General features: G+C 34.2%; 1 protein-coding gene and 2 long non-coding RNA genes across 21 annotated transcripts in view; 2 read left to right on the top strand and 1 right to left on the bottom strand.

The window, feature by feature from the left end:
- LOC148238738 (uncharacterized) overlaps window positions 1–27879 on the top strand; it is a 477006-nt gene that overhangs the window by 176283 nt on the left and 272844 nt on the right. The gene's annotated exons all lie outside the window — the stretch shown is intronic.
- On the bottom strand, window positions 32–27545 carry LOC148238748 (uncharacterized). 19 transcript variants are annotated; one of them, XR_015811852.1, is made up of 4 exons: window positions 27372–27545; window positions 11113–11162; window positions 241–451; window positions 32–170 (listed from the first exon to the last, which is right to left on the bottom strand). It is a non-coding gene; the product is annotated as an uncharacterized LOC148238748 (long non-coding RNA). The 19 variants fall into 19 exon arrangements; XR_015811856.1 differs by lacking the exons at window positions 32–170; window positions 241–451 and adding exons at window positions 6600–6739; window positions 7670–7741; XR_015811866.1 differs by lacking the exons at window positions 32–170; window positions 241–451; window positions 27372–27545 and adding exons at window positions 6600–6739; window positions 7670–7741; window positions 22439–22579.
- On the top strand, window positions 23486–26408 carry LOC148238749 (uncharacterized). The gene is made up of 6 exons (XM_088201077.1): window positions 23486–23829; window positions 23891–24044; window positions 24134–24433; window positions 24502–24888; window positions 24970–25169; window positions 25230–26408. The coding sequence occupies exons 1-4, from the start codon at window positions 23657–23659 to the stop codon at window positions 24835–24837; spliced, it is 963 nt and encodes a 320-aa protein (XP_088057203.1). The 5' UTR covers window positions 23486–23656; the 3' UTR covers window positions 24838–24888; window positions 24970–25169; window positions 25230–26408.

Raw genomic sequence — 27879 nt, 5'->3', positions numbered from 1 at the left:
GTTACATAGTATTTCACTCGTTTGAATGATCCCAGAGTTATCAGATTCCCCACTAGCTAAATCTTTAAAATCCTTTGTTGATCCATAGACATAGATCAACAAAACTCGCCCGCCTAAAGATATCACACATTATAAAAGTTATCAATGGTTAAGTGAACGTGCAATATTAGCTGAAAAAAATGTGGATGTAAATGTTATTAATATCGTCATTTATTATGTGTTACCATGCGAAACATATACTTATAAATCAGTAGATACTGTTATGAATCAAGATGAAGCAGTAAATTATCCAACTGCATTCTTGAATTCAGTTGATTTAGCTGGACGTCTGTCTGGAATGGCGGAAGCTGTTGGATCTCCCACTCGCTAATCCACGATTGCAAAGTAAGCCCACCCGCCAAGTTTTGCCACTCTCCGCATTGCCAATTTGGAGTTTAAACAATTGGACGACCTGAAACAATTAAGGCCCTCATTAACAGAATTCTCCAAACCGTCGCCTATTTCAGTGAAGTTACATAGTATTTCACTCGTTTGAATGATCCCAGAGTTATCAGATTCCCCACTAGCTAAATCTTTAAAATCCTTTGTTGATCTATAGACATAGATCAACAAAACTCGCCCGCCTAATTTATAGATCTTAGTTACAAGATTCCTCACAGCGAGTGAACTACTTTGGCATCCATTGCGCAAGCCACTGCCGTTACTGGTACTTGGACCCTACGAGTCCAACCCAATGGGCGGCATCTAGTTTTTGACGGCCAGATGAGCGGGATCCAACACCCGTAGTAGTGTTTCTCCCGAGCGCGCCGGGAAACGTTCTCGTGACTACCTGAATTGCATTAGCATTGCATGCTGTTGTATTTCGGTGCGCTTCATCCTTGTTACATTACTTACTCCTTGTTCTCAGAGGGATCAGGGAGATGTTGTCTCAGATTCAGCTTTAGCCCTCGGTCCCTAAGGGCCGAGCCCTTTGGCCAGCTTGGGTTGAAATGCAATGCTTTACTAGTCATTGGTAGTCCAAAGGACGCTACCTCGGATGGGTTGTCTTTGAGTTTACTTCCTCTCAAGAGAATTCAAAACTCAAGAGAGGTCCCTCACTCTCCCACACTGTTTACAGCGAACTCCAGCGTGTGGTCGACTGGCACCGAAGATTCCCCACAAACTAGATCTATCTATAGATCAACAATTCTAACACAACTAATTGATAAATCTTTAATTATCAAATTCATCACCACTTAAACCTGCCCTTAGATTAAAACAAATTCCACCCATCTACTTGATAGATCTAAAGATATCAGATTCATCACATCATGAACCTGTTAAACTCTAACAGATCGGTCAGATAATAAGGTATCAGATTAGTGGTCACCTCCTAAACCTGTCCTAATATTAAAACAAATCAAATTCATTTATTTGATATAGATCTGAAGTTATCAGATTTGTCACATCCTAAACCTGTTCAACTTTCTAACACCTCAATCAAATCTTCTCGTCCGGCTCGGTTGATTTCAGAGTCATCCGAGTTTTCACCTGACGAACCACCCGGATGAAAGGCTCTGCTTTGGTAACACCTCAAGGCATCAACCACTTTAAACTGTTTATATACCCTAACACCCTTAAGCGAAATAATACGATAACTATCATTACTCAGCTCCTTAAAAATTTTGCGTGGACCATCGTATTTGTTTGCCCCCTTACGATTAATACCTTCCTTGTCAGGAGCTGTAGCATCCAATCTCCAACCTTATGTTTAGACCTATTACGCACTGTCGACTAGTCGCCGGGCGACTAGTAAATATAGGCAACTAGGATAGGCAGCTAAGCCGAGCGACTTGATTTGAGTAGTACATTCCTGAAGAATGGCCGTTGAAGAAATTGCAATATTCATTTTAAAGAGAAAAAATATTATTTCAATTTCAATATAATATTTAATTTCCCCATATGAAATATAAATATATATTATATGTATATCTCACACAATTTTTTTTAGATGCTAAATTCTCCGGATATTTAATTTCGCAAAACCCATTTATAGATTAAGTAGGTAGTGAGAGCGGTGCTTCGAAAAGGGACATACATAACAGTCCGAAAGCATTGTTTCACAATTAAAGATTTATGACTTATTTTGTTTCCACATCTGTAAATATGAATAGTGAAAATTTTGCATGTACAATTAGGTGATTTATAAATAGAAGAATATACAATTTTATGATGCTTTCAAGTTTACAATCTTGAAAGCATCATAAAATTGTAGTGAGAATTGACAATAGTCGGCACTTCATTCGTTTCTGTTAATCCCTTGACTCATAGTAGAATCACGTTTTTACTGTCAATAATGTATTAGGAGAGTTAAGTTATATTTTTTTATTAAATTTACTCTTTTTGTTTCACAAGTGCAATTATAAATGTATCTGCATTCTGTTAATAAAATTAATTTAAATCAAGAAGCAAGAAAAAATATAATATAATACATATTATTTTACAATAAATTTATTTTCGTTATCAATATTCACATAAAAATATTGTAAACAATTCCTTCTGATTTATATTATGGTAAATTACAAAATTTTAATCTTTTAACTTTTAAATCTATTATTTAAAGAAAAATATTTAATAGGATTTAATTTAAATCATATTAATTATATAATTAAGGATTTAATTTAAGTTATATTAAATTTTTAGTAATTAATATTAATTATATATCAAATTTAGTGATAGTTTTTCTGTTGCTAACAATTTTTAATCAAAAGTTCAAAGTTCTATGAAACATGAAACACTATATGCATTGATATTTTTAAAATATTACTTATTTGCGTAATGAGAGCGGTGTTTCGAAAAGGGACATAACGAAAGTATTGTTTAAAATGTAAGTTTTATGACACATTTCGTTTCAACATCTGCAAATATGAAAAGGACAGATTCTGCAGGAAGTAAACTCTGTGAACACCCAACCGAGGTAGCGTTCATTGGACTGCCAATCACGAGCAAAGCAAAGCATTGCATTTCAACCCCAGCTGGCTAATAAGGGCTCGGCCCTTAGGGACCGGGGGCTAAAGTTGGAACTGAGGCATCGCGTAAGCGATGTACAAGAATGGAAGCGTAGAAATGCAGTAGCAAGCAAAGCTAATACTATGCAAATGCAATGCAACAGATTTGCAGGTGGTCAGGAGAGCGTTTCCCAAAACGCTCTCCTGACCACCGGATTTTTTTGTCTTTGTGCCTACTATTATTTGGGTCACAAATACATGGCTCCGACTGAAGTAGTTCTAAAAAACAGATCGTTTGCTCCTGTGAACACATTGTACCGCCCATCATACGTGCAAATCACGTGATGCCTATGAGCATACTGAAATAGAACTCGTTCTATCCCAGTATGCAAACCACCATGCCATTATCTCTCACTCTCGTCACTTAACACGCGAGAGAACGAAAGGAGAAGTATCTCACCGCTCGTGCTTGAAAGAGTAGCTCCGACTTCGGTCCCTTTGACTCGGAACAAATGTCGACACGGTTCGGAAGCGCTCGAAGCTGGCCAAGTCGACTGAATTACCCCCACTTTACTCCCCGTTTTTGGTAAACCTCTGACAACTTCCGAAAGATTTTAGAGCAGAAATCGACCGAAGTAACCCACTACATTCCCCGTTCTTGGTCAACTTCGATAGAATGTAGTGGAGGCATTAGGATAGTTAAGTCGTTTCACCTATTTTTACGATAAGCAAATTCATATATTAAAATTATCCCATGCTCACAGACAAAAGGTGATATCATCCATAATAGATTTGTAAAAATCAATATTTTTAGCCGCCGCTGTAATTAATTTTTAAGTACTAATTTTAATCAAAATTTTAATTTTCCAGTTGAAATTTAGGAGCACCTTCCCGTCTTCTTACTTGTATTTTTTAAATAAACCTCCGAGTAAAGTTGAACATTACCGAAGGCTGAATGAATTGAACTAAGGGTACTTGAGTTAAAAATATGAATATGCATTCAGTTATGACGCCTATTTTAAAATAATAAGTGGGCGCAAGGTTGCAGTGCGCCACTTGTAATCATTCAATGCGCCACTGGTTGGCCACCAGTACCCTAGTCTATAGATAACCTAATACCATCATCCTTTTTGTTTATCAATACAATCATACTCGTATAGTTTGATTGGGAATCTCTGATGACTCCACTATCTAATAAGCCTTTATCCTTTTCTTTAACTCTCCACATAAGATAGATGGCATGGTCGATAATACACCAACGTGTCTTTAGTGAGTTTAATTTCCATTTCAACTAAGTGAGTCAAACAAGATCACTCTTGCTGAAAGAGAATTAGCAAAGCTTATTCTTGAGAAGTTCGAAAAGTGTTATGAGAAGTTTCTACATGAACTCTTCTCGATATTTTCCACATCCAAGTCCGAGTTATTAAGTGATATGATGGTACTTACAGTTATCGCGGTCTTAGCTAACAAAGGTTCCTTTAGTTGTATAGCTCTGCACCTAGTCGCCCTCACCACCAGTTTACTAGCTTACCAGTGAAATTCTCCACTGCCCAGGTTGTACAATACCACTGGGGATGGCTACTGAGGATCTGCCGTCTTCGAACACTTTTGAACTCATCTCAAAATCTTCACAGGGCTGGGTCCCGTCGATGATGACGTTTGCTATTTCGGTCACCCCGGTCAGAATAGTCACATCTTCCAACAAAATAACTCAGTATTTCACGTCTTTGGGCTCCAACGAGATGTTCCTTAACAGGTCCAAGACGTCCTATTTGGGCAGCAGTACCTTGTCGCCCCGTACCATCAGTGATACTCCTTCTCCCCTTGGCGCCAGTTGACCTAGAATCAGACCTACATTAGAAATATTGCATTTCATCATCACCTCAATGCTCGAGTCAATGTCGTCGATTTTCAGAATGAATGTAGATACACCGTCAGCTTTCCATTTCCGCCTCCAAATCCTCGGATAAGAGGATTTGGAAACGGAATTGAAGAAGAAGGCTCTGCTCTGGATGACTCTACACCGGAACTCTCCACCTTTCGAAAGTTTCTGATCTTGGGCGATTTATAAAAGTCAAGCTCAATCAAGAACATTATATACAGAGAATCTGGAGTCTAACAACGGACATGCCAACGCGTTTAATTTTAGTAATTCCGGTATCCTGTCTATAGTACAGAACACCGCCCACCTTCCCGGTAAATAGCACTGGTCACACAATGCCAATTTATCGTCGTAATACTCGGTAATTGTTTCTCTCAAGCTCTTAGTCCGGGCTATCAGCTTCTTGAGCATCGTCACTGGTTCTTCTCGTAGGTTGAAAGCCTTTTACAGTCGAACACTTCACTCCTCCCAGGTCAAGTTGTAGCGATGTAGGCGATTGTACCATCTCTGGGCCAAATCCCTTACCTTATCCTGCAAAATGCAGTTTTCTGGGTGGCTCCAGCACTCCCATTCCGGATAGATCCAGCGCTTTTGCGACAGATGACTACTGCTCTACCTTCCACGCTTCGGTTCCTGTCACCACTTGCGTTGCCTCCCACGCTTCGGCTCTTGACACCGCTCATGCTGCCGTCACTGCTTACACTGTCGACATTCTCGCTACCTATTCCTTTGTTGGCTACCGTCTTAGCTCAAATTTCACATAAATACTTCCCCGACAGTCCTGAACGACGCGCAAGTCGCCTGATCTCACTTCTGATTTGTTACATGAATTTTCTTTGTGTCTCATCTTAGTTTTACCGCTCAAACCACAGTGCCAAAATGACGTCTGTCTTTTATGGCAAGCACGTCTATTACCTGCCACCCTCTGACCAAGATCTGTCACCAGTCATCACCATTAACTGTCTGCCACCAACATTTTATGTTAACATTCGGCTTTGTCACTTATTTGATGAACGTCTCGATTTGTAATTCTAAATATTCAAGGCTTTATTAAAGACAAAGAAAACACATATTTGCAAGTATAAAGTATATTATATTATAAAAAACATAGATTGATTATGTTACATAAGGTTATACATCATTTATAAATATAATAATACTGTTGGAGAAGGGTCGTAGGTAAATGAGCTCGAGAAAGCTTAGCAGAATTACCCGACTGCGACTTCCCTTACCCAACCATTAGAGATCGCTCAGCTAAACCTTCCATTGGTCTTATGCATGCTCCTATCAAAACTATACTATCTTTAGCTCTCAGAACAATTGTCTTTTATACGGTTTCTTGTACATCATACATTCGGCAATACAATTAAATTCAACTATTGTGAAGACTTTATATAAAATTATAATATTAATAAGTACACATTCGTTCGATAAATAACAATTTTGTGTTACAATACTAATATGTATATATATAAAATAAAATTTTGATTGTTAACAATTTGTATTAATATATAATATTAATTTATATATATTGAACACATCTGATAAATTTATACAATAACAAATTGGAATTCTAAAAACAGAATGTTACTAAATCCATTTACATCTATAACACATGTTCTAGTGAAATAACAAGTTTGTTGACCTTATATGTAACAAGATTAAAATTATACATGGGGAGTGGCATACAGCACACCTCCCGTTGAGAGTAATCATAGGGCGAATATGACATCAACTTAACTAAAGACAATTGTATGTTTTTTTAGTCTTTTTGGCTTCCTTCGAACTCTTGGCGATGCTATAGATAAATTTTAAGTTGCCTCTGAAGTCATTCTCGACTATGCTCTGTTGTTGCCTCGACCATGGGATTCTGTTTTAAAGAGTTGTTTAGATTAGTACTCCACACATGGACAGATTTCCAGTCAGTGTCGATTTCCAATAGTAATCATTGTGGTTGTTTCTTGAATGGGTTAATTTTCGCTTGTGAAGTTGATGAAAGAACATATGTTATTCTTGATGTCTTAGCTGACATCAACTTCACTTAACCGGCGGGTCGGGTAGTATTTACCGATTTCGTCCACTGGTGGTAACTGGCAGGAGGGGTAATAACTACCTTTTACGATTTCTGACGTTTAACGACAGGTCCAGTTGTTTCTACCTGCAAACACTAAAGTGTTTTGTGATGACATATATGAATGAAGGTTTGTACTACAAGAAAAAAAATATTTCAAGGCGAAAATATTTTTATTGTCGCCACAACTTCACATGTGGGGGACAATCAAAGAACTCTTTGCATCAACAAGCTAAAGTAATAAAACACCATCGTAAATTACTTTTAAAGCGTGACAAAGCTTGGCATAACAAATTTAGCCCATGGAAGACCGAAATATAATTTACATATGATAATTCACATAGTTCATTTTATTCACATAATTAATTATTATCCATTTTTTAAACTAGATTTATAATAAAGTAGAATAAAGCAAATTTTATGATATTAATTATTATTTTATGCAACCCACAGATTGAAAACCATTGATAAAATAATTTTAACATATGAACCAATACAATGCAGAACATTTGATAATTTTTTGTTTTTTAATTCCGTTTAATTCAAAAGTTATCATATATTTTTGTTATAAATCTGTGTTGCGTAAATTTCTCGCGAAACAGCCCATTTTTACAGATCATGCGAGAAAAAAAACGACCCGCCGGTTAAGTGTTAAGATCATTAAATGTTTTGTTTTTTAGTCTTTTTGGCTTTCGGATATTTTTTTTGGATACGGTAGTAGGCACATACTTGTAGTTAAACTTGAAGTTGCCTCTGAAGTCCTTCTTGATCATGCTCTGTTGTTGCCTCAACCACGGGATTCTGTTTGAAAGAGTCGTGTAGATTAGTATTCCACATCTGGACAGATTCCTGCATATTTTAAGTACGGGATGGGAGGGTTGCCGTACTTAAAATATGCAGATATGCTATACAAGTCTACGCCCGTTGCGGATAGATGGATTATGGCGCGCCACCAATCCGAGTATTGACTCAGAAATCAACGCTCCTGCGGGTTGGATCTCGAAAACCTCTCACCGACGCCTATTGTCCAAATGGGGCTTAGGGTTTCTGAAGGAGTGCCACGTCCGTGCCTAAAGCTGAGGCTCTGTAACCAAATTCCGCAGATCGCATGAAGGTTTTACTGTGCTACAAACAGCTTGAGGTTAGACTGGGGGAGTCTTAAAGGCCGGGCAGCATTGATCTCCCGCTCTGTGTGGGCGGGACTCATGTTGTCGCTTAAGGCAGCAGCAGTTGGCGCAGTTCGCCAGCTTGTCGCGGTTAGCGCACGATGCACTATCATGCGCCCCGCTTCCGCACCAGTTTCAGGAGGCCTTAAGAGCTCTGCAAAATTTGGCTGATTGGCCGTATAGGTGCCATTTACGTAGGACCTTAAGGGGGTCCCTGAAACGGTGTGCCATTAGTCCTACGTAGACTAACCTGCTGTTGGCCAGCTGGGCGCGACATGAGGTCGGGAGGGACACGATGACGTGAGAGGTGTCCTTAGCTCGCGTTCTCAGCTTTGTTACAAGCTTGGCCGACTTGACTTGAGAAAGTCGGCTTTGCTTATAGGAACCACTCCCTCGATGTTCTTTACAAACATCGTCGTTCGGGACGTCGTGTACTATTACACGAGGGTCCTTGAGACCTTGAAGGGAGGCCCGTAAGCCGGCATTCTCGAAGACCAAGTTGAATCCTACGATTCTCTCGGCCTCGGAACGATTTGCAACTAAGATACCGGTCGCGTTACTCGCCTTTCTTTACGTGCAGCTTTGAAGCTGCAGGGTTTACGGCTTTCGTAAAGGCCGCAGTTGCCCCCTTGGAGGTTTTAATGTTGTCCCCGATAGGGACGAGTTTCACAACCGATGAGTAAGCCATCGGTGAGAGCTGCGGCGCTTGAGGAGACCTCCTCAACTCTCTCACGAGACTTGCGGTGGTCGGCTGCTGCGGCTGGAGATGCTGCTCGATTCGCTGAATCGACCGTTCAATAAACGCCAGTCTGGTTTCTGCTCCATGTTAGAGGGAGAAGAAGTTTCCTTCTCATGGAGGGACTTAATTGTCGTTGCTATCAGAGTAAGGCTCTGATGAGCAGCGGCTGTGAGGCAATCAGACGACTGATCGATCGAGACGACATCTTGACCCTGATATTATTACTGTGACAGTAATAGTATGCTTTTATGCTAAGACTATTTCTACCAATTTTAAATCTTGTACAAGTATTTAAAGTTTCAAGTTTTAGGATAATCTTTTAATGTGATCATTTTTTATGATCAATTTATTTATATTTTTAAAAACTAAACTTTGTCCTAAAACCGTATTTCCTAATCTACATTCTCCTTTATATATGGACCTTCGCTTTACTTTATTCGGAATCTCATTATCGGCAACTTAGCGTCAAAAGTGTTAAATTTTCTTTTAAAAATTATAGGTTAAATCGTCAAAATGTATCCTTTTGCTTAAAACATATGTGCTAATGTGCATATTGTTTGTGTTTTATTTATTGTAAGGTGCATAACAATTTTTCGTATTATTTATGTTTTAAAACGTTATTATATGTTTTATTTAACTAACAGTATATTTTTTTATCTTTTATAATAGGTTTATTGTAATCTGATTTTCTAAAAAGTCTAAAACTTGTTAATTTGAATATATTAACTATTCACCAAGAAAAAACAACAAGTAAAAAAACTAAAAACTAAGGTTTTACTAAGAAAAAAACAACAAGTAAAAAACTTGTGCTCTTTGTAATTTTAATCTTGATTAAATTATATTGTAACCATTATTTCTTTGTATGAACGCAAATTGTTGATCGATGTTAAACGCTATAGAACGAGCGCGAAGTGCAAGATAATAAGCGCATTGCGCACGATAATAAACGATAGGTGCAAAAAAAAAAATAGAAGCAGTCCAATATTTTAATTATTCAGAATTCATATGACATCTAGCTATTTACAATTCTTCGTGAACATATTTCAATAAATTATTCTTTTCTAAGTTTCATGGTTAACATTTTACAAATTATTTATAAAAGTACAATAAAAAAGTTATTTTCCGATTACAGTATTTAAATTATAACATATTTTTAATATTTAATTTATTGTTTTTTAACTAAAATACTGACAAACTATCAATCTTTCGCTGTATTACTTTTAATTTGTAAAAAGATTAATCAAAACATGTTATATTTCATTTTTACTTCCAAAAATTGAATTTAAAAAAATCCTTAAATTAAATACGAGCTGGCACTACCCCAACCAAAAAAAAAATACGAGTGCAAAGGGTTAATAATAAAGTTTTGCTACGCGACAATAATTTTCATTAATTCGTCATTTGACTGAATATAAATAATCGGATTGCAAATTAACTAGATGTGTTATAACCGTGAAAATTAAATATAATATATACATAATGTGTTAAACAATCGTAAAATAATCTTTGTAATGAAATTTTCAAATTTTGAATTCCCGGCGACCGGCTTCGAGGCCGAAAAGTGAGTTTTTCCTTTTATAAATATTCGGATTGCAAATTAACTAGGTGTGTTATAACTATGAAAATTAAATATATACATAATGTGTTTAGGATAAGAAGAATACATTGACTAAATTAGATAAACAATCATAAAACAATCTTCGTAATGAAATCTTCACATTTTGAATTCCCGTCGCCGGGCTCTGAGGCCGAAAAATGAGTTTTTCCTTTTATATTACATAAACATTATCATTACTTTCCGATTTAATACAAATATACGTTAGATTTTAAGAATTGCAAATAAACCAGTTATGTTTTAAATGGAAACGTGTAATATATCCTTAGTATGTATGAGGATTGAAAGTTAATGTCGATCAAATCGATATTAACTTTAAATGTCGGGAACGCTATATATATCAGCCAACGGGCAGCTTATAAATGTTTAGTTTCTTGGATGTTATTCAATAAACGACATTTTACAATTATTATAAATATGTGATTGCATACCTGGAATAATCGATAGCCAAAATATCTAAGAGTGGGTTATTTTTAATTCCGATGTGGCAAAATATGTACAATTTTTGTTCTGTGCCAACATTCCTCTTTCGAAATAGCCAAATTCAAGATATTTAGTTACATCAAACTTATGTAGAATGTTCGTTATAAAAAGATAATACTTGTTGACAGTGACTTCAACATGAGAAGATTCACTCTTTGTTTATACATACCAATTCTACGTTGTAGCCATATAGGTCATCAAATTGTTCCATCATTGCTTCTGAAAAATAATTAAAAAACAATAAGACTGTTATCAAGAGTAAACATTGAACACATTATTACTACTAATATAATTCATAAATTAAATTTAAACGACAACCGAAAAACAAAATTGACGGAAGTTACTGTATAGGATTAACCCTTCAGGCTCGTATGCCTAAAACAGATTTTCAGTACCAGGGACGTCATGTTTTTTTTTTAATGGAGATAAAGATAAAATTCATATTAATATTTGAGGTATTTCAAAAAATTGTCTTCTCCATGGCGCTCTTGTTTTTTAACATCAGTTTCACTCGATGTACAATATCTGAATCTGAATCGCGATCTTTTGATGATTCTAATAGTGGTATTTTCGAATAAGATGCCATTTTGAAGATGCCATACATATGTATAAAAATCCGAAAAAAAAGAATACCCTAATAAACATCATTCTTTATGGGACTTGAATGTATCAAAAACTGAAATCCTTTGTGTATGCTGACAAGTTGGGGTCGTAGTTTTGAAAAAAACGATAAATTGAACATTTTTTCGAATAAAATTTTTTTTACATCTAAAGCTTGAATACATTTTTTATAGTCTTCAAGTTATATGAACGAAACTATTGTTCTTATAAGTAGATGATAAAACAGGACACTATTTTCTTCCATCCATATGTGTGGGATTTTTGATGGGCGTATGGTGCACGTTTCTATTCTTCATTATATTCTTCTACAAAATTGTCGCAAAATTACTCACTGCAAATCCAAGATTTTGCAACATTTAACATTGATATTCACTGCAAATACAAGATTTTGCAACATTTAACAAAAAACTTATATTTAATTTTTTTGTGGCATTTAATTCATTAACATGATGTATATGCTGATCCCCGGACAAGAACGGTCGGCGCAAACATGATGCATATTCGCATCATGCGGCTGCCAATGGTTCAACCCATGATGATGCCACATATGCATCAAAAACATGATGTATATGCTGATCCCTGGCCAAGAACGGTCGGTGCAAACATGATGCATATTATGCATCATGCGGCCGCCAATGGTCCAACCCATGATGATGCCACATATGCATCACCGGCCACGAAAGTGTTAATACTCGAAAATCGAAAATTTTTAAATATTTCAGAAACAACAATAACTTTATTAACGTCTAGCTTTTGGCGTTTATGCACGAAGCCCCGAGTCCCAGTCCCGACTTATCTTATTTATGGCAACAAACAATATGAACAAAAAATATATTTTAGGTTTTACGACCGTGGTAAATATATGTGAACATGAACAAACATGTGTGTATATGAACAAACATTTTCCAAATTAAAATATAAAAAATCAAAAAATCGATCACGTCTAACGGATTCCCATCTCGAAAATTACTTGTAAATTGGCATCACAAAATTAAAACCGAATTAAAAAAAAAATTTTATATGTCGTAAAACAATTAAATTTATAAATAATAAAGGCTAAATACAATTTACATAATAATTTAATAATTATTTATACTTTTGTTTACACAATTATTTATACTTTTATTTACTATTTACAAAATATTTCTTACTCAATTAGGAGACTCATTTAGGGGGTAACTGCATTCTGCAAAATATTAGCATATTGTCTCCATCCAACCATATTAATATAACATATGATGGGCATAGAATTACTGAAACAATGATACTGATGAAAATTTTGACGACTTAACCATTTGCGTTCGTAAGGTGAGTGGGACTCATCAGCGCTTGGGTTTATATTACTCGGATGGTGCGTCAGGCGCACCATTTCAATTAATAAAATATAACGTCAATTTTTGAGTATTTCCTGTATCAAGTCAGATTTTTTTATGGAATGGTTTCAGTTATTTATCAAGACTATTCTAAGTGATCGCCCAGTGTTTTGTTTATGGATTCTCATGCATTTGATTGATCGAGTGAGGCAAAATGAAGTTTATCTGTTCACTTTCTGTAAAACAGTTGGGAGTCTAACTCAAACTCTAGAACTGATTGTTTATTAACGATAATACCTCCATTTACCTTACAAGCAGGGCCGGCCCTAGGTTATTTGGCGCCCCAGGCAAAAACTAAATTTGCGCCCCCCCCCCATTAATACTTTTATAACTCATTACATCAGCTTAAAAGTATAATTTAATTTAAAGTAATCTAATAGTGTATTTGACACGATACTCTTTTTTGCGATTGTGGGTATTTAAAAATTTGTAGCTTTTTGTCGCGATTTTTTACGCGTGAAATAGAAATAGAGTACACAGTAGACAGTAGAGTGTACCAAAAAAACTAATCTCCTTGGTGAAACTTACAATGAGAAATGTCAAATGCCAAGTGAGAGTACAAAATGATGATATCAAAACCTGTGGTAACACTCAAAAGCCTACGACAGGGCGATGCTCTAGCGTGCAATTTGTTCAACATTGCCCTAGAAAAAGTAATCCGAGATGCCAAACTGGATAAACCGACAGTGTGTATAATAAATCGATAAAAATCTTCGCCTGGGCTGATAACATAGATATAGTGGCGAGATCAAAATAGGCACTAATAGAAACCTTTAACGCCGTTGAATCATCAGCCAGGAAAATGGGATTGAAGATCAATGAAACAATAACAAAATACATGTCGGTTATGCCTAGCTTGAGGAGCCAGTATCCTAAAAATCTCGAAATGAACGAGTACAATTTTAAGCGTGTCAGTGACTTAATATACCTCGGAACCCTGTTAATAGCTACAAACGATGTCAGCAAGGAGATCAAGAGACGAGTAGTGTCAAAAATAAATGCTATTTCAGCTTAATAACGCAAGTCAAATCGCGGACACCATCTCGTCGTACAAAAATATTGCTCTACAAAACGCTTATCAGACCAGTTCTGACACACAGTTTAGAGAGCTGGACACTCACCAGGGCTGACAAAAGGCTGCTTGACATATTCGAGAGGTAAGTGCTCCGCATGATATATGGCACTATATACGAGAGCAACGAGTGGCTTATACTCTACAACCTCTTCCAAGAAGAGAGTGTCTCCAGAGTGTCATCAGAGTTGGAAGACTCCAGGAAGAAAGTTGGAAGAAAAATATTATTGTAACCGGTGAATGTTCGCTTTATATTAAGTTAAAAAAATGGGATAGCGAACCTAACCTGACCGGCGAACGGTTGATGATGTTCGATTTATATAAAGTTGAAAAATATGGAACAGTGTACCTAGCCAATCAATGACCGGTATATATGAAGTTTACTCGTTTAATAGCGAACTTAATCTATGTAGGATCGCCGTCGGTGTTCTCCTCCCATACTGTTAATCTTTCAACAGCCCGACTTCGCAGCTTCCACCCTCTTGAATACCGACGGCGAATACTTGAATACATATATTTGTAATAGAAGAATCCTATCAAAGAAATTTCATGGTTGGTTATATAGCATAAATGTTTTAATTGAGGTACTATTAAGAAACAAAACAGGCAAACACACAAAACAAGCAATTTTACATACATAATTATTAGATAAGAAATATATTTTTTTTAAATATGGTAGAAAGTTAATTTTTAATACAAATAGAAACATTTTTAAAAAAATCACTCGGAGCTGAACCGAAGAGCGTAAAAACCATAGAGTAAAGAATATCATATAATATTCTTTACTCTATGTTAAAAACTGATATTTATTCCGGAACCGAACCGATTTATATATTTTTTAACTGAACCGGAACGAAAAAAATAACGATTCGATGTCCTGATTATATAAAATATTTTAAAATAAAAACATTTATAAACAACAAAAAAAAGTCATTATTAAATAAAATCCGCTAGCTTTAATAAAAAAAAATTTGACAGGCTAGGAACCTCACAAATATGAAATAGCTACTGGTATTGTTTGAACAGTCTGTCAGATTCTCAGAAATTCTAGTCGTCCTCCCTATTGGTGCTTGCTTGTAGATTAGGACAAGCGTTTCATGCTTGACATTACAAAATTTAAAATTTTTGTATTACGTTTGTAAAAGTATAATATTTTAATCGATTAAAATCATCTAACAAGTGAAATTTTGTTTTCTCGCCTTTGAGTTTGATAATGTATTAATAATATCAGATACGTCAAGTTTTTGCGCTATTTCATTTTCTATTGATATTATTGCTAGATAATTAAGACGTTCACTAGATAAAGTTGATCTTAAATAGGTCTTGATTAGTTTAAGTTTGCTAAAACTGCGTTCACACGAAGCAACTGTTATCGGGATAGTTAATAAAATTCTTAAAGCAATCCATAAATTCGGCAAAACATTTTGTAATTCGTTAATTTTTATAAAATTCAATACTTCTATTGGAGTACTATTACCTTCAAGTATTAAGGTGCCAATTATTTTAATTTCTTCGTATAAATCATTACCATTAATATCACAATTATCTCCATCTTTAAGAATTAAATCTAATTTTGCACATTGTGTTTTAAGGTTGTTTAATTTAGGAACATGTTTTAAATCGAACAAAAATCCCTAAGTTTTCTGAAAATCATCTGTTTGTTGAAAGCGCTTTTTAAGAGAGCTTAATATATTATCTAAAATTATATTAAAAGTATTGTTTTTAAAGTTTTCTTCCGGGTTATTGCTACTTTCATCCACGCATTCATAATCAAATAATCGTTTTTTTCCGACGAGTTATTTTTTCAATAAAGATTGGTTCTATTTCCAATAGTTTTGCTAATTCTATACCCTCATATTTAGCCTTATCAAATCCATTCACACGATAATCTGTTAAATATTCCGTACACGATTTTAATAATGATATTATTGATCCTAAATCCATACTTTTAGACTGCATCGATTTACTAATTAAATTGATACATTTCAAGATGTCATACCAAGTTATGAGGATCGTGAGAAATGACAAATCACAAAGCTGTTCGGATAACGTTAAAGCTTCGTATTTAATTGCGAGGTCTAATGAATTATCACTAAGTGTAGTCAGGGCGTCATGTACTTCAATTATTTGATTTTTTATCGGTTTAATACATTCGATTCGACTTTCCCAACGTGTTTCACTAAGTGGTTTTAAAGTAAAATCTGTTACTTTTCTGATAAAATTTTCCACCTTGTAGTTCAGTGGTTCTTAACCGGTGCACCGCGAGAAAATTGGTAAAAACAAAAAATCCGCAAAATAGTAAAATCTTAATGTTTCAATCAATTTATATTTTATTATAGTCGTGATACCCCACAATGGATAAATTTATTACCAAACGAAATTGTGAATCAGACCAAAATATTAATGACACTGGGAGTACAAGTGGAAGAAGTAGTGACGATGTTACTAAACATCATACGTCTCATACAAAAGAAAATATATCCAGTAAAATCAAAAAAATTAATGGACAGTATTCTGAAGAATATTTACGATTCAGTTTTACTAGCATCAATGAGGAAGGATATCACATTCCACTATATGTTGTGTGTGGAGAAAAACTGTCCAATATCGCGATGTATCCTGACAAGTTAAATCGCAACTTTACTATGAAGCACTCCGATCTTGCATCAAAAAGTAAAGATTACTTCAAAAAATTGTTAAGCGTGCAAAAGAAACAAGTGAAATATTTTGAAAAAACTGTTAAAATTTCCGATAAGGCACAACTGGCGTCATACAAGATTGCTAAATTGATTGCTGTACAATTAAAACCACATACTATAGCAGAGTCTCTAATTTTACCTGCATGTTGTGAAATAGGAAAAATTATGTTTGGTGATGAAGCAAAAAAGGAAATTATGAAAATTCCTCTTTCAAACGATACAATAAAAAAAAAATTAAATATGTCTGATGATATTGAGAAAACAGTTAACGATAAACTTTCCAAGCGATATTTTGATTTACAAGTCGACGAATCTACTGACATTAGCGGTAAACCACAAATACTAGGATTCGTTCGTTTCATAAATGAAAACAAAATAGTGAATCAATATCTATGCTGCAAAGAACTTACCGACAGGACAAGATGTTTTTGATCTTATTCATGCATATTTAGAACAATTTAAAATATCATGGGAGCTATGTGTAGGAATTTGTATGGATGGTGCTCCTTCAATGGTAGGCTCATTTAAAGGATTTGTAACCCTTGCAAAGACAAGAAAACCTAATATTATATCTACGCACTGTTTTTTACATAGAGAATCTTTAGTTTCGAAAACATTACCAACAGCACAAAAACCTGTACTAGATCAAGTTGTAAATATAGTGAATCTCATAAAATCAAGACCTTTAAAAACACGCATGTTTAAAAAACTTTGCATTTCTATGAAAGCTATGTACGAGTGTTTGCTTTTTCACACTGAAGTCAGGTGATTATTTAAGGGTAAAGTTTTATGCCGATTCATAGAACTTAAGAATGAATTGTTAATCTTTTTTCGAAATGAAGGTATGGATGATTTTGTAAAATATCTTCAGAATAATGATTGGTTTGCTAAAGTGGCATATTTAGCAGATATTTTTAATTACTTAAATAACGTTAACACAAGCATTCAAGGAAAAAACGAAAAATTCATGACATCCATTGACAAATTGACAGGATTTCGGAAAAAAACAACTCTGGAAAAATCGAATAATAGAAAAAAAAGTAGATGTTTCCTTCACTTAACGAAAACATTCCCAATGGAGTTATTTCCGCAATAATAGAACATTTAACTTTATTGGAAGAAAAGATTGCAAGATCGTACTCTAAAAATTAAATTTTCCGAAATAACTATGAAGAATTTTTGGATTACTGTCCAAGAGAAATATTCAGTTCTTTACATGAAGGCACTGAAAATTTTGTTACAGTTTTCAACATCATATTTGTGTGAGCTTGTTGAAAATTTTCTTCTACTTTAATATTACAGTCATCAATATTTACATACCGGATTGTAAATGATAATTGTTCCTTATGACTGATATCAAGTGTGCAGTCTAAAATAACGCTAAAATATTTAGATTTTCTGACGCGGCTTAAAATAGTATCTCTAATAGCAGATGAAATTAATGATAAAATTTCGCCCTGAATTCTATTACTACAATAAGAGTTGTTAGTTTCCTTAGAAATTACGCGCCGCACGTGTTCGTGCATAGTTACATCATATTTACTCAATAATTCAATAAGTCCTAAAAAGTTTTATTTATTCGGTGTAAACAGTTTATCAGACGAGCCTCTAAATGAAAGATTATGTTGCGATAAATATAAAATTACGTTATACACTCTTTCGAAAATCAGCTTCCAATGATCTCTTTCTTTTAAAATGACAGACTGTAGCTCTTGATCTATACATTTACCAGATTTAAATCGCTGAAGAGCTTCGAAATAATTTATGAACGCCTTTTTAGGTTCAGAAGAATTTTCGTGGGAATTTAAATAACTATGAATATTTTTCCAATCACAACATCCTTTATATCCCAACGAGGATTTAGAAAAACAGAATAACTTACAACAAATACAGAAAACCTTATTGGATTTTATTGAGTAAAATAGCCACCTTCTAAGGTAAGCTTCTCCATTACTTGACTTGCGGTAATACATACTATTTGTGAATGAACGATTTTCTTCATCTCGCTGATATATAATATGATTAACTGTTGCAGATAAATTTGACGAAAGGATACTATCTCGAATAGATGATTTAAGGGGAATAGGCCACGTAGCTGGGTCATCAAATTTGATATTGGAATTTATGTCTGTACTAGATTCGACCATTTCGATTTGAAAATTATTAATAGTATTTTCACTTACTCTGTTAATATTATTATTTTCACTGATAGGATTTTCATCGAGAAAAATATTTTTTGACAAATTATTACTATCAATGTTTGTGTTTTTTTCACTAGTAGATCCGTCATTGAAAATAATGTTATTTAATAAACTATTATTATCATTATTTGTATTATTTGATACAATATCGTTCATACTATTTTCAGGAATATTCTTATTAAAGAAGCTAACAAACAATTTCGAACATTCTTGAATGTTTTGTTCTTTTACCAATTTTCTTTTTCGGTTTTCAGCTCCGGATAATTTTTTTGATGCCATTATTAAGGGTTGAATTATTTTTTTGTAGAATATAAAGATACTAAATATATGTTCTTAAATAATTAAAATAGCTTTACCAAGCATTAAAAAGAAAAACAATTAAATATATATTAGAAGCGATAAATTATAAAAAACTTATAGTAGTAATGAAATAATCAAAAAGCTGTTTTTTAACTAATTATATATACATATAAGATAAAACCAAGACAGTATTAATATAATATAATAAAAAAGAAAGGTGATACTCAAAAATCACGATGTTTTAAATTAAATTTTATTGTATGTAAGTATTTATGGTATTTAAAGAGAAATAATATAAAATAATACTAAGAGTAACGATTTACACGAATGAAATACAAAAATTACTTTCAGTATTTATCCACACATAAAATGAAATATGAAAATAGAATATTATAAACAATTAATAATTATTAACAAAAAATCTTATCTCTTATTTTGCAGTACCGCTTTCCCAAAACGATAATCCCTTACTGATGATTTATTTAAGCAGATCGAATCATTCGATATACTTAAATACATGCATGCCTCTACATCTCTTTCACTCTAGTTACTAACACGCAAGCGATCGAGAGGGAAAGTATTTCACTGACCGACACTGATCCAAAGGTCAAAATTCACACAAGGTCAAGATTTTGTTGTCCGATCTCTTTCTGTACACAGATTGAAAACATTTTTTAAATCTTAGAAATAACTACCAACTCCGATGTAAAAATAATCAACTCAGATATACCAAAAGTTGATGTTTTATGAAAGGAAATGAGTCATAATGTGTTGCGTTGATCACAAACCATCGACTCGATTTGCTTATTTTTTTACACACGTTTCTTATATATTTTTAATATTTTTTTAAGAATATATAAAAGGTTGAACATTTCACACGTTTTATGTATCGGGTCTGTAGATGAATTGGTTGTATTGTATTCTATACTTATGACCACGTAATTCGCATCAAATAGAAATAATATAAGCATGTTTTTATTGCTTTAGAGCGAATCGCGCTTAGGTCATCGTATTAGCTCGGCAAATAATATCAGATTATATTCTATAACAATATTGTTTGATAATTTCAAGTGAATATTGCGCCTTTATTTGGTATCACGGCGCCCCACAAGATCCAGCGCCCTAGGCGGTCGCCTGTACTGCCTGCCCCTCGGGCCGGCCATGCTTACAAGTTCGCCAACACCATTAGTGAAACGTTTAGAATTAAATCGAGAACTAAGACCTATATCAGAAATATGATATGACATAAGATGTTGGCGCTCATCGTCGTTGTGTTGGAAATAAGGGTGCGTGTACACATGCATGCATACATACACAGTTTTCCGCGAATTTGTTTACACCGATAGGTGAACGTTACCAATACTAAATCAGGGCTGTTTTAAGAGTAGGGTGATCATACGTTGGAAATTTAATTTAAAATTATAATGTGCTATATTTTTACTATAAATTATTGTCGTGTTGTGGTATTTTGTAGTCAATAAAACAATTCCTGTAATATTCTATTTGTATTTTTAAAAATATTATATTGAACAGATATTCAACCTGAAGAGCGATACAGAAACTGCTCTCATGTTTTTGAGGTAAATATGTATATAAATAAACAAAATAAGTAAGAAAGTGATATTTTACACTTTCCTCAACAAATTAAATTAAAAAAGTAAAAATTAATTGCACTTGTAATCACATGGTCACCCTATTATATTTTCTCAGCAATACTGTGACGATGAGCGTTCATATCTTGGACGGACTATACATGCCGTTCCTTGACAATAAGAAAGAGGTGAAAAGATGCAAAAATAAATGCAACAAAGAAACATTTTTATTGTGACAAATGTATGGTGCATTTATGTCTCGCCACAAAAATTATTTTGTTTTATATCGTCGCAAGTAAAAAAATAAGTTTTCATTTATTATTATTATATTGTAAAAATAAGTTTTTAACTGTAATTTGGAGTAGGTTTTATGATGTACATCTGTAAAATGTATTTAATTTAATAAAAAAAATCAGGTTTTCGTTTAATAACGTTTGATTTTGTCCCTTCACAAAATTTGAATTTAACTTTTATAGCTTCTAATCCAAGATTGTTAAAACTTGGAATGTTTTATTACCAACTTTACTTTATTTGTTTTTCAATATTTATTTTTGCTTTATATATGTATCGCAAAATAAACATCATACTATGTCTATGACCCTAAATATAATAAACGTAATTTAAAAAAACGCATATTACGCATAAGGCATTAATTAAAAAGTCGTGCCGATTCTCCCAAAGATCATGATATAATATTTTGCGAGTTTCGCGAAAACTATGCAGCACCCAGCGCTTGGCTCAGATATTGTTAAACTGATTTTATTATTTTTAAGTTTATTTAGAATTAAATTAAATATTTTGAAGGTTTATTTGTTTAATTATTTTTAAATGCGCGAGCTCATGAACGTAGCGATTAGGGATCCCGAACGATTTTCAATACTTGATGAGTGCCGGGATTATAAAACATAATCCCGAAATTTTCGAGATTGATTGATTTATCAAGCACAATCGAATTATTATTAACAAAATCGTTATATTTCGTGTAAAAACTTGCACGAGTTGCACGTGTCATCTGTGAATCTTTGGAATCATGCTATGAAAAAAATGATCAATATCAATTTACTGATGAATACGAAGATGATGAAGGATTTACAATGGTTTATTCTGAATCTGAAAATATAGTTTTATCTGAAAATCCCCGCATCAACGATATAGTAAATAGTCAGAAAATTCGTAGCAATATTTACAAGATCACCAACTAAAAATGATTCTATTCTACAAAAATATATAAAAAACGAGCATGGAAAAGAACTTTCACTTATATTAGACTAAAAAACCAGATGGAATAGTCTTTATTATATGCTGCAATGATTTTTATTTTTAAAAACATGTATACAAAAACTCTAATAGATATAAAGAATTTTTCGGTGATATTTAATGAAAATGACTAGATGAAAATTGAAGAAATTATACAAGTATTAAAACTTCTAAAATTAGCAGACGAAGCACTCTGCCGACGTGATACCAACTTGTGCTCAGCCGACGCAATTTTTTTAATTCAATTTCAGACAATTGACCTAGCTTAAGGCCCACTGTCCACGGAGGCGTCGCTGCATAGACGCATATTCGTCATTGTACGCTTGTACGCCTGCTTGCTGGGTACATATAAACTAACGAAATATTATTTGACTTCTTACCTCACTTGCAGCGAAGTCCCGTGGACAGCTCGCTCGGGCGTCTGACATGCTTGACGACTGTCGTCATGAAGCTTGCATGCAGCTTCGTGTGCGTGACGTTGCAGCTCCGTCGACAGTGTTTCGTTAGTTTATATGTACGCAGCAAGCAGGCGTACAATGACGATTACGCGTCTATGCAGCGACGCCTCCGTGGACAGTGGGCCTAAGTGTTAAAAATTTTTTTTTTAATTTCTCTACGAAAACATGTAGAAAAACGAAGCCGAACAGATTTAACTGATACACTAAAATATTTATTCAACCCTTCATCGTTTAATGACAACAAAACAACTCGTAAATCTATAAACAAAACTATTCAAAAACTTATTGAAAGTTTTAGTGAAGAAAAAGATCAAGATATAATCGAAATATCAAAGCCACTAATAACTTCATCAATCGAATTTACTTCAACGCAGTCATCCCACATAAAACCCCTATCAATTGAACAATAAACAATAAAACAACAGTTACAGGATGAAATCTCAAAAAGCTTGATGACATGTGAACTAAAAGTTCGAAATTGCACCAGCCTCGTGTCCATTATAAACCAAGAAATGGTGTTATTTGAAAATGGAGGCTCACGCAGTCATCACCTCGAACTGCCATATAAAAAAATAGTTATAATACCCCTAACAAGTATAGAGGCTGTACGTGCTTTTTTAGAAGCAGGTTGCTTAGGAACCAAAATCAGATCCATGCTAAATGATAAAACGCTTGATGCTTTGATGTTACTTCGTGAGTTTTATTCAAAATAATGTTTTCCATTAATTGTGTCTATGAATGTACATACATATGTACATACATTGTCAAAAGTTCATTTTTTATCATCTCAAATAAATATATAAGACTTTCACTTTTTTATTTTTATTATATTATTTTATATTTTAAGCCCAAGACTGAAATTAGACGTACTTTATACATTGTACGTTATAAAAAACAGATAAAATAACATGAAAATTATCCTGGGACTGGTTCCGGGATGCAAATTTGGACTGCCACTTGGCGAAAAGCAAGTGTAGTTGTATGCGTGCGTACGAACGGCTCGGCTTCGGGGCTTCCCCACGGCTCGACGTCGGTGCTGCCCCCAAGTGTCGATCGAGTGTAGTGTCGTTTGTTTGTAACGGTCGTTTACGCGTGGGCGTCATTTACAACGCGGGGGTTGCTCAATAAACAACTACCACGATGGAAAATTTTCCCAAGTCTTTTAACTACGTCGAGGTTGACGCTAAAACTTTTCGATGTAATATAAAGACGAACGAGGAAGCGGAGCACTGGATAAAAGAATACAGTGCGTTATCCAGAACAAGTTGGAATTGTAAGAGTATGATAAAAAACCCCACAAGATATATTTCACAGTAAGTACTCTAATTAAACTAATAATATAAATAACAGTTGTTATATAGTCAATTATTGTAGCATTAGGAAAGTATGTCATCATTCCCAAGGCTGGAAACTTGACCCTTCGAAAAGAAAGCATGGCAAATCAAAAAATTTGTTTTGCAAAGCTGAACTGGACGTTCTTGTCAAGAAAGTTACTTATAGCACAATGAGGAATGATAAATATCTGAAGGTAATTTCAATATGTTTTTTTCCTTTTGATATATAATTCATATTTATACATATGTACATATTTTATATGAATTCTGTTTTAATTTTAAGGACGGATATCAAACAATAATACAATTTATCGGAAACCATAGTCACCCTATAATAAACGCAGAGACGTTATCCTGTTTGCCTCCATCTGAAGAGATCAAAAATAAATTTTATGCTTATTTTGACATAGGATTAAAAGTTGGCGAGGCTATGAGACATCACGAAGCTCGACTGCTTTTAGAATACGATAATTGTTGCATTGAAATGGCAGATGCATCAAATAACCCAAAAATGCATACTATTGTATATTTATGGCAAAAATGGAGAGATTCTACTTTGGGTCCACGTAACGACTGTCTCCAGGTAATTTATATTGAAAATTAATATGTTCGCAATGTTTCTATCAATTACTATGTATTTATTAATTACAGATTTTAAAAGAGAAGATACCACTATATGAAGAAACAGGACATTTCATTAAATATAATCAATCACCGTTTGCTCTTGTTATTGTAACGCCAATGATGAAAAGAGCTCATTCTCTGCCTTTGACTAACGATATTGTGTTCATAGACAGCACTTCCTCTTGCGATGCGGAAGGCCATTCAATTACTTTTATTTTAACGGCATGTAGCATTGGAGTTATTCCTCTAGGCGTTCTGATTACAAAAGGGCAAACACAATCTGAATATCAGGCTGGATTTCAGTTGTTTAATTCTGTTGTAGGTATCACACCACAAATTGTCATGACTGACGACCAATGCTGAACGAGGAGCTATTAAAAGCGTATGGCCAGAATCTAAAAGACTTTTGTGCCGGTATGAATTACCAAAATTGTATAATTTCCTAAAATTTTCCAAAAATATAGCTAATATGTTTTCATTACTTTGATGACTTAGATTTCATATTTGTCAAGCCATCTGGCGATGGTTGTGGGATGCCAAACATGAGATTATAAAAGGTCACCGTAAACCTTTGTATACAATGTTTCACGACATACTAATAGCTCCAACCCAAGAGGAAGCACATAAGGCATATGAGTATCTGTCGAATAATATTGTATCAAAAATATATGATAGATGGGTACAGCATATTGCAGGTATTCAAAAATGTTTACTTAAAAATGCTTCGTTAATCTTATTTTTAATTACATTATTAGGTTATTGGGATCGACGCGAATGCTGGGCGTTAGCCTGGCGTGACGAAAAGACACACGGACATCATACCAATAATTATAGTGAAGTCAGTGTACGTCTTTTCAAAGATATCGTCCTGCAACGTACCAAGGCGTATAACCCAATAGCTTTGGTGGATTTTGTGGTGTCGGAGCTCGATACATACTATACTCGGCGCTTGAGAGATGTATCCAACGGTCGGTGCAGCAAAGGTAGGAATTTACTAATAAAAAAACTTGCAGCAGCTAACATACAACCGGAGGATATCATTCTTGAAGGGGATGGCGTTTATAAAGTCCCCAGTTCGGATCGAAGCCAATTTTATTTTATAGATGCCAAAATTGGTATTTGTTCATGTGGGGACGGTAAGTTCGGTAAGTTTTGTAAACATCAGGCAGTGGTATACAAATATCATGATACCTCGATTCCCAATTCACCTCCTTTAACTGCTCAGGCAAAGCACGAAATTGCATATTTAGCTTTTGGTGAAAAGACTCCACCAATTGAATTTTTTATACCACTGCCTGATATTTGTGACTCTAAAGTTTCAGTTAGTTGCAGCAGCAGTAGCGTTAATATTGCTCCATGTGACATATCCATTGTTGATGGGGATTTTAAATTAAATGAAGAGAAAGAAATAATTTCAATTGATAACAACTTAAATGTAGACATGAAAGAAAAATTTGGCGATTTTTTTTTAGATCTTAAAAATAATTGTTTTGCATTAATGAAGGAAGTATTTTATCCTGATTTGGCCAAAAAACTTGAGGACGGTTTTAAAGGTGTGTTTAAAAAAGTAACTACTGATCATAAAAATAGAATTAAACGTAATTCTGGTGCCAAAATTAAAGTTCAACCAACGGCCATTAGTAGGCGAAGGATAGGTATAACTAGGGGCAACTCGGTTGTACCTTCCGGTCGCCCAGCACTTTCAAATAAATTAAAAATAAAACGTTTAAAGCGGTTGCATAATTTAAGTTTTAATATTAAAAATAATAAACCTAATGGAAAGTCACATGGAGCAACACATTAATGTATGTACATATGTATGCACTTTTTTTATTTTGTTTTTTTATGTCCTGTCATTATCAGTTTACTTTGCTGATTCTTTCTGATAATTATTGTAGAATCAGCGGATAAAATAAAAAAAAATTAAAACTGAACAATTCTTTCATTTGTTTTACACTATCCTTATATTTGATCAATTCATTTGTTCAATCATCTTTACAATCATTAGCGGTAAGTACATGTAGCAAAAAAATAAGGATATGCTACATTTGCCAGAAACTGAACTATAAATATGGATTACAATGTAAATATTGAAAAAAATATTTGTAAGGAACATTCTTAAAATTCATTGAATAAATTTATAACGAATGAATTGTTCATGTACCATAAACCAGAGCTGTGGAGTCGGAGTCGTGACATTTTAAATGGAGTCTTTGGAATGCATTATGGTACGTTCGTTTAATCGTTGCCACCAAATAAGTGAAGTTTCTTAATTATTTTAATTTTGACGTATTTTTGTATTACGTATGTGCATTTATTTAGTAGTCATTTTGAATGCCGTACATTATTTTGGTACCACGTGTTGGACTGGATCCCACATATCCTGTAAGAAATGAAGGAGATCAATCGGAGCAAGGAGCTGCCGCCCCTGTTTAGAATTGAAGACGAGAAGACCGACTAAATATAATTGTAAATTCTGACGTTTGTAGTTGCACTCGATCGACACTTGGGGGCAGCACCGACGCCGAGCCGTACGCACGCATACAACTACACTTGCTTTTCGCCAAGTGGCAGTCCAAATTTGCTTCCGGGATCGACTAATTGCAATACCGAAATCGCGGGATCAAAATTTTGGCCCGAATTTAAATCCCTAGTAGGGATTAGCGAACGCGGGGTGCGGGGTAAGGCGCGCAGGTTTCGACGTCGCGAAAGTACTGTTAAAAAAATTCTTTTTTTAAATTGTTTTCCTGCCCAAATGTTTTTTTATATCAGGATTGGGGCGTAAAATTGACGCGATCAAGTGGCAGGCTTTTAAGCGGGCCACGATTTAGCTTCCCATACGTTTAGAGTAACTTCCTATACAAATTTGACCATCAAGTTGAATAAAACCGCCGTACCGTTAAAAAATGTCGGCGATTCGTTTCCAGGTGGTGTCGGACGAATCGTAGTCAGCATGTTAAGATCTCAGCCAAGTTTCAGCTCGTTCGGAGCAGAATAGCCGCCTCAGTCTTCGAAACTTTACGGAGCGTCGAAAACACACGCGGGCAACCCAAACGTCACTAAATAACCGCAATTACCGGCGGACATGGGCGAAGTGGTCTTAATCATCTCAAAATTTATTTTAATATATATTTTTATAATTTACTAAAGATATAATAAAATATATTTAATAAACATAATTTTTTATATGATTTTCTTCTCAAATATTTAATAACAAAACAGCATTAATCGTTTCGAAAATAAAACAATATACGCATTATTGAATATTGTAGTCATATTTTGATTTGTGCAATCATAAGAAACACTGCAAAACTCGCATTAAATAAAAGGTTTCAATTAATATCTTTATACAGATAATATTTTGTATAAATAGTTATTTTTTTTGTCGAAAGTTCGAAATAAAAA

This window comes from Plectrocnemia conspersa, unplaced genomic scaffold (genome assembly GCF_051122295.1).
Source record: "Plectrocnemia conspersa isolate PC_06_02 unplaced genomic scaffold, ASM5112229v1 ptg000001l, whole genome shotgun sequence".
NCBI classification, from domain to species: Eukaryota; Metazoa; Arthropoda; class Insecta; order Trichoptera; family Polycentropodidae; genus Plectrocnemia; species Plectrocnemia conspersa.
The sequence above is the reverse complement of the archived record's forward strand: the minus strand, read 5'-3'. Positions and strand labels throughout refer to the sequence as shown.

What these genes read in the sequence shown, in the direction of transcription:
- LOC148238749 (XM_088201077.1), top strand. Translation starts at nt 23,657, where the DNA reads ATGGAAAATTTTCCCAAGTCTTTTAACTACGTCGAGGTTGACGCTAAA. An exon ending in CCCACAAGATATATTTCACA is followed by an intron (nt 23,830 to 23,890) that starts GTAAGTACTCTA and finishes CAATTATTGTAG; the next exon opens with CATTAGGAAAGTATGTCATC. An exon ending in CACGTAACGACTGTCTCCAG is followed by an intron (nt 24,434 to 24,501) that starts GTAATTTATATT and finishes TATTAATTACAG; the next exon opens with ATTTTAAAAGAGAAGATACC.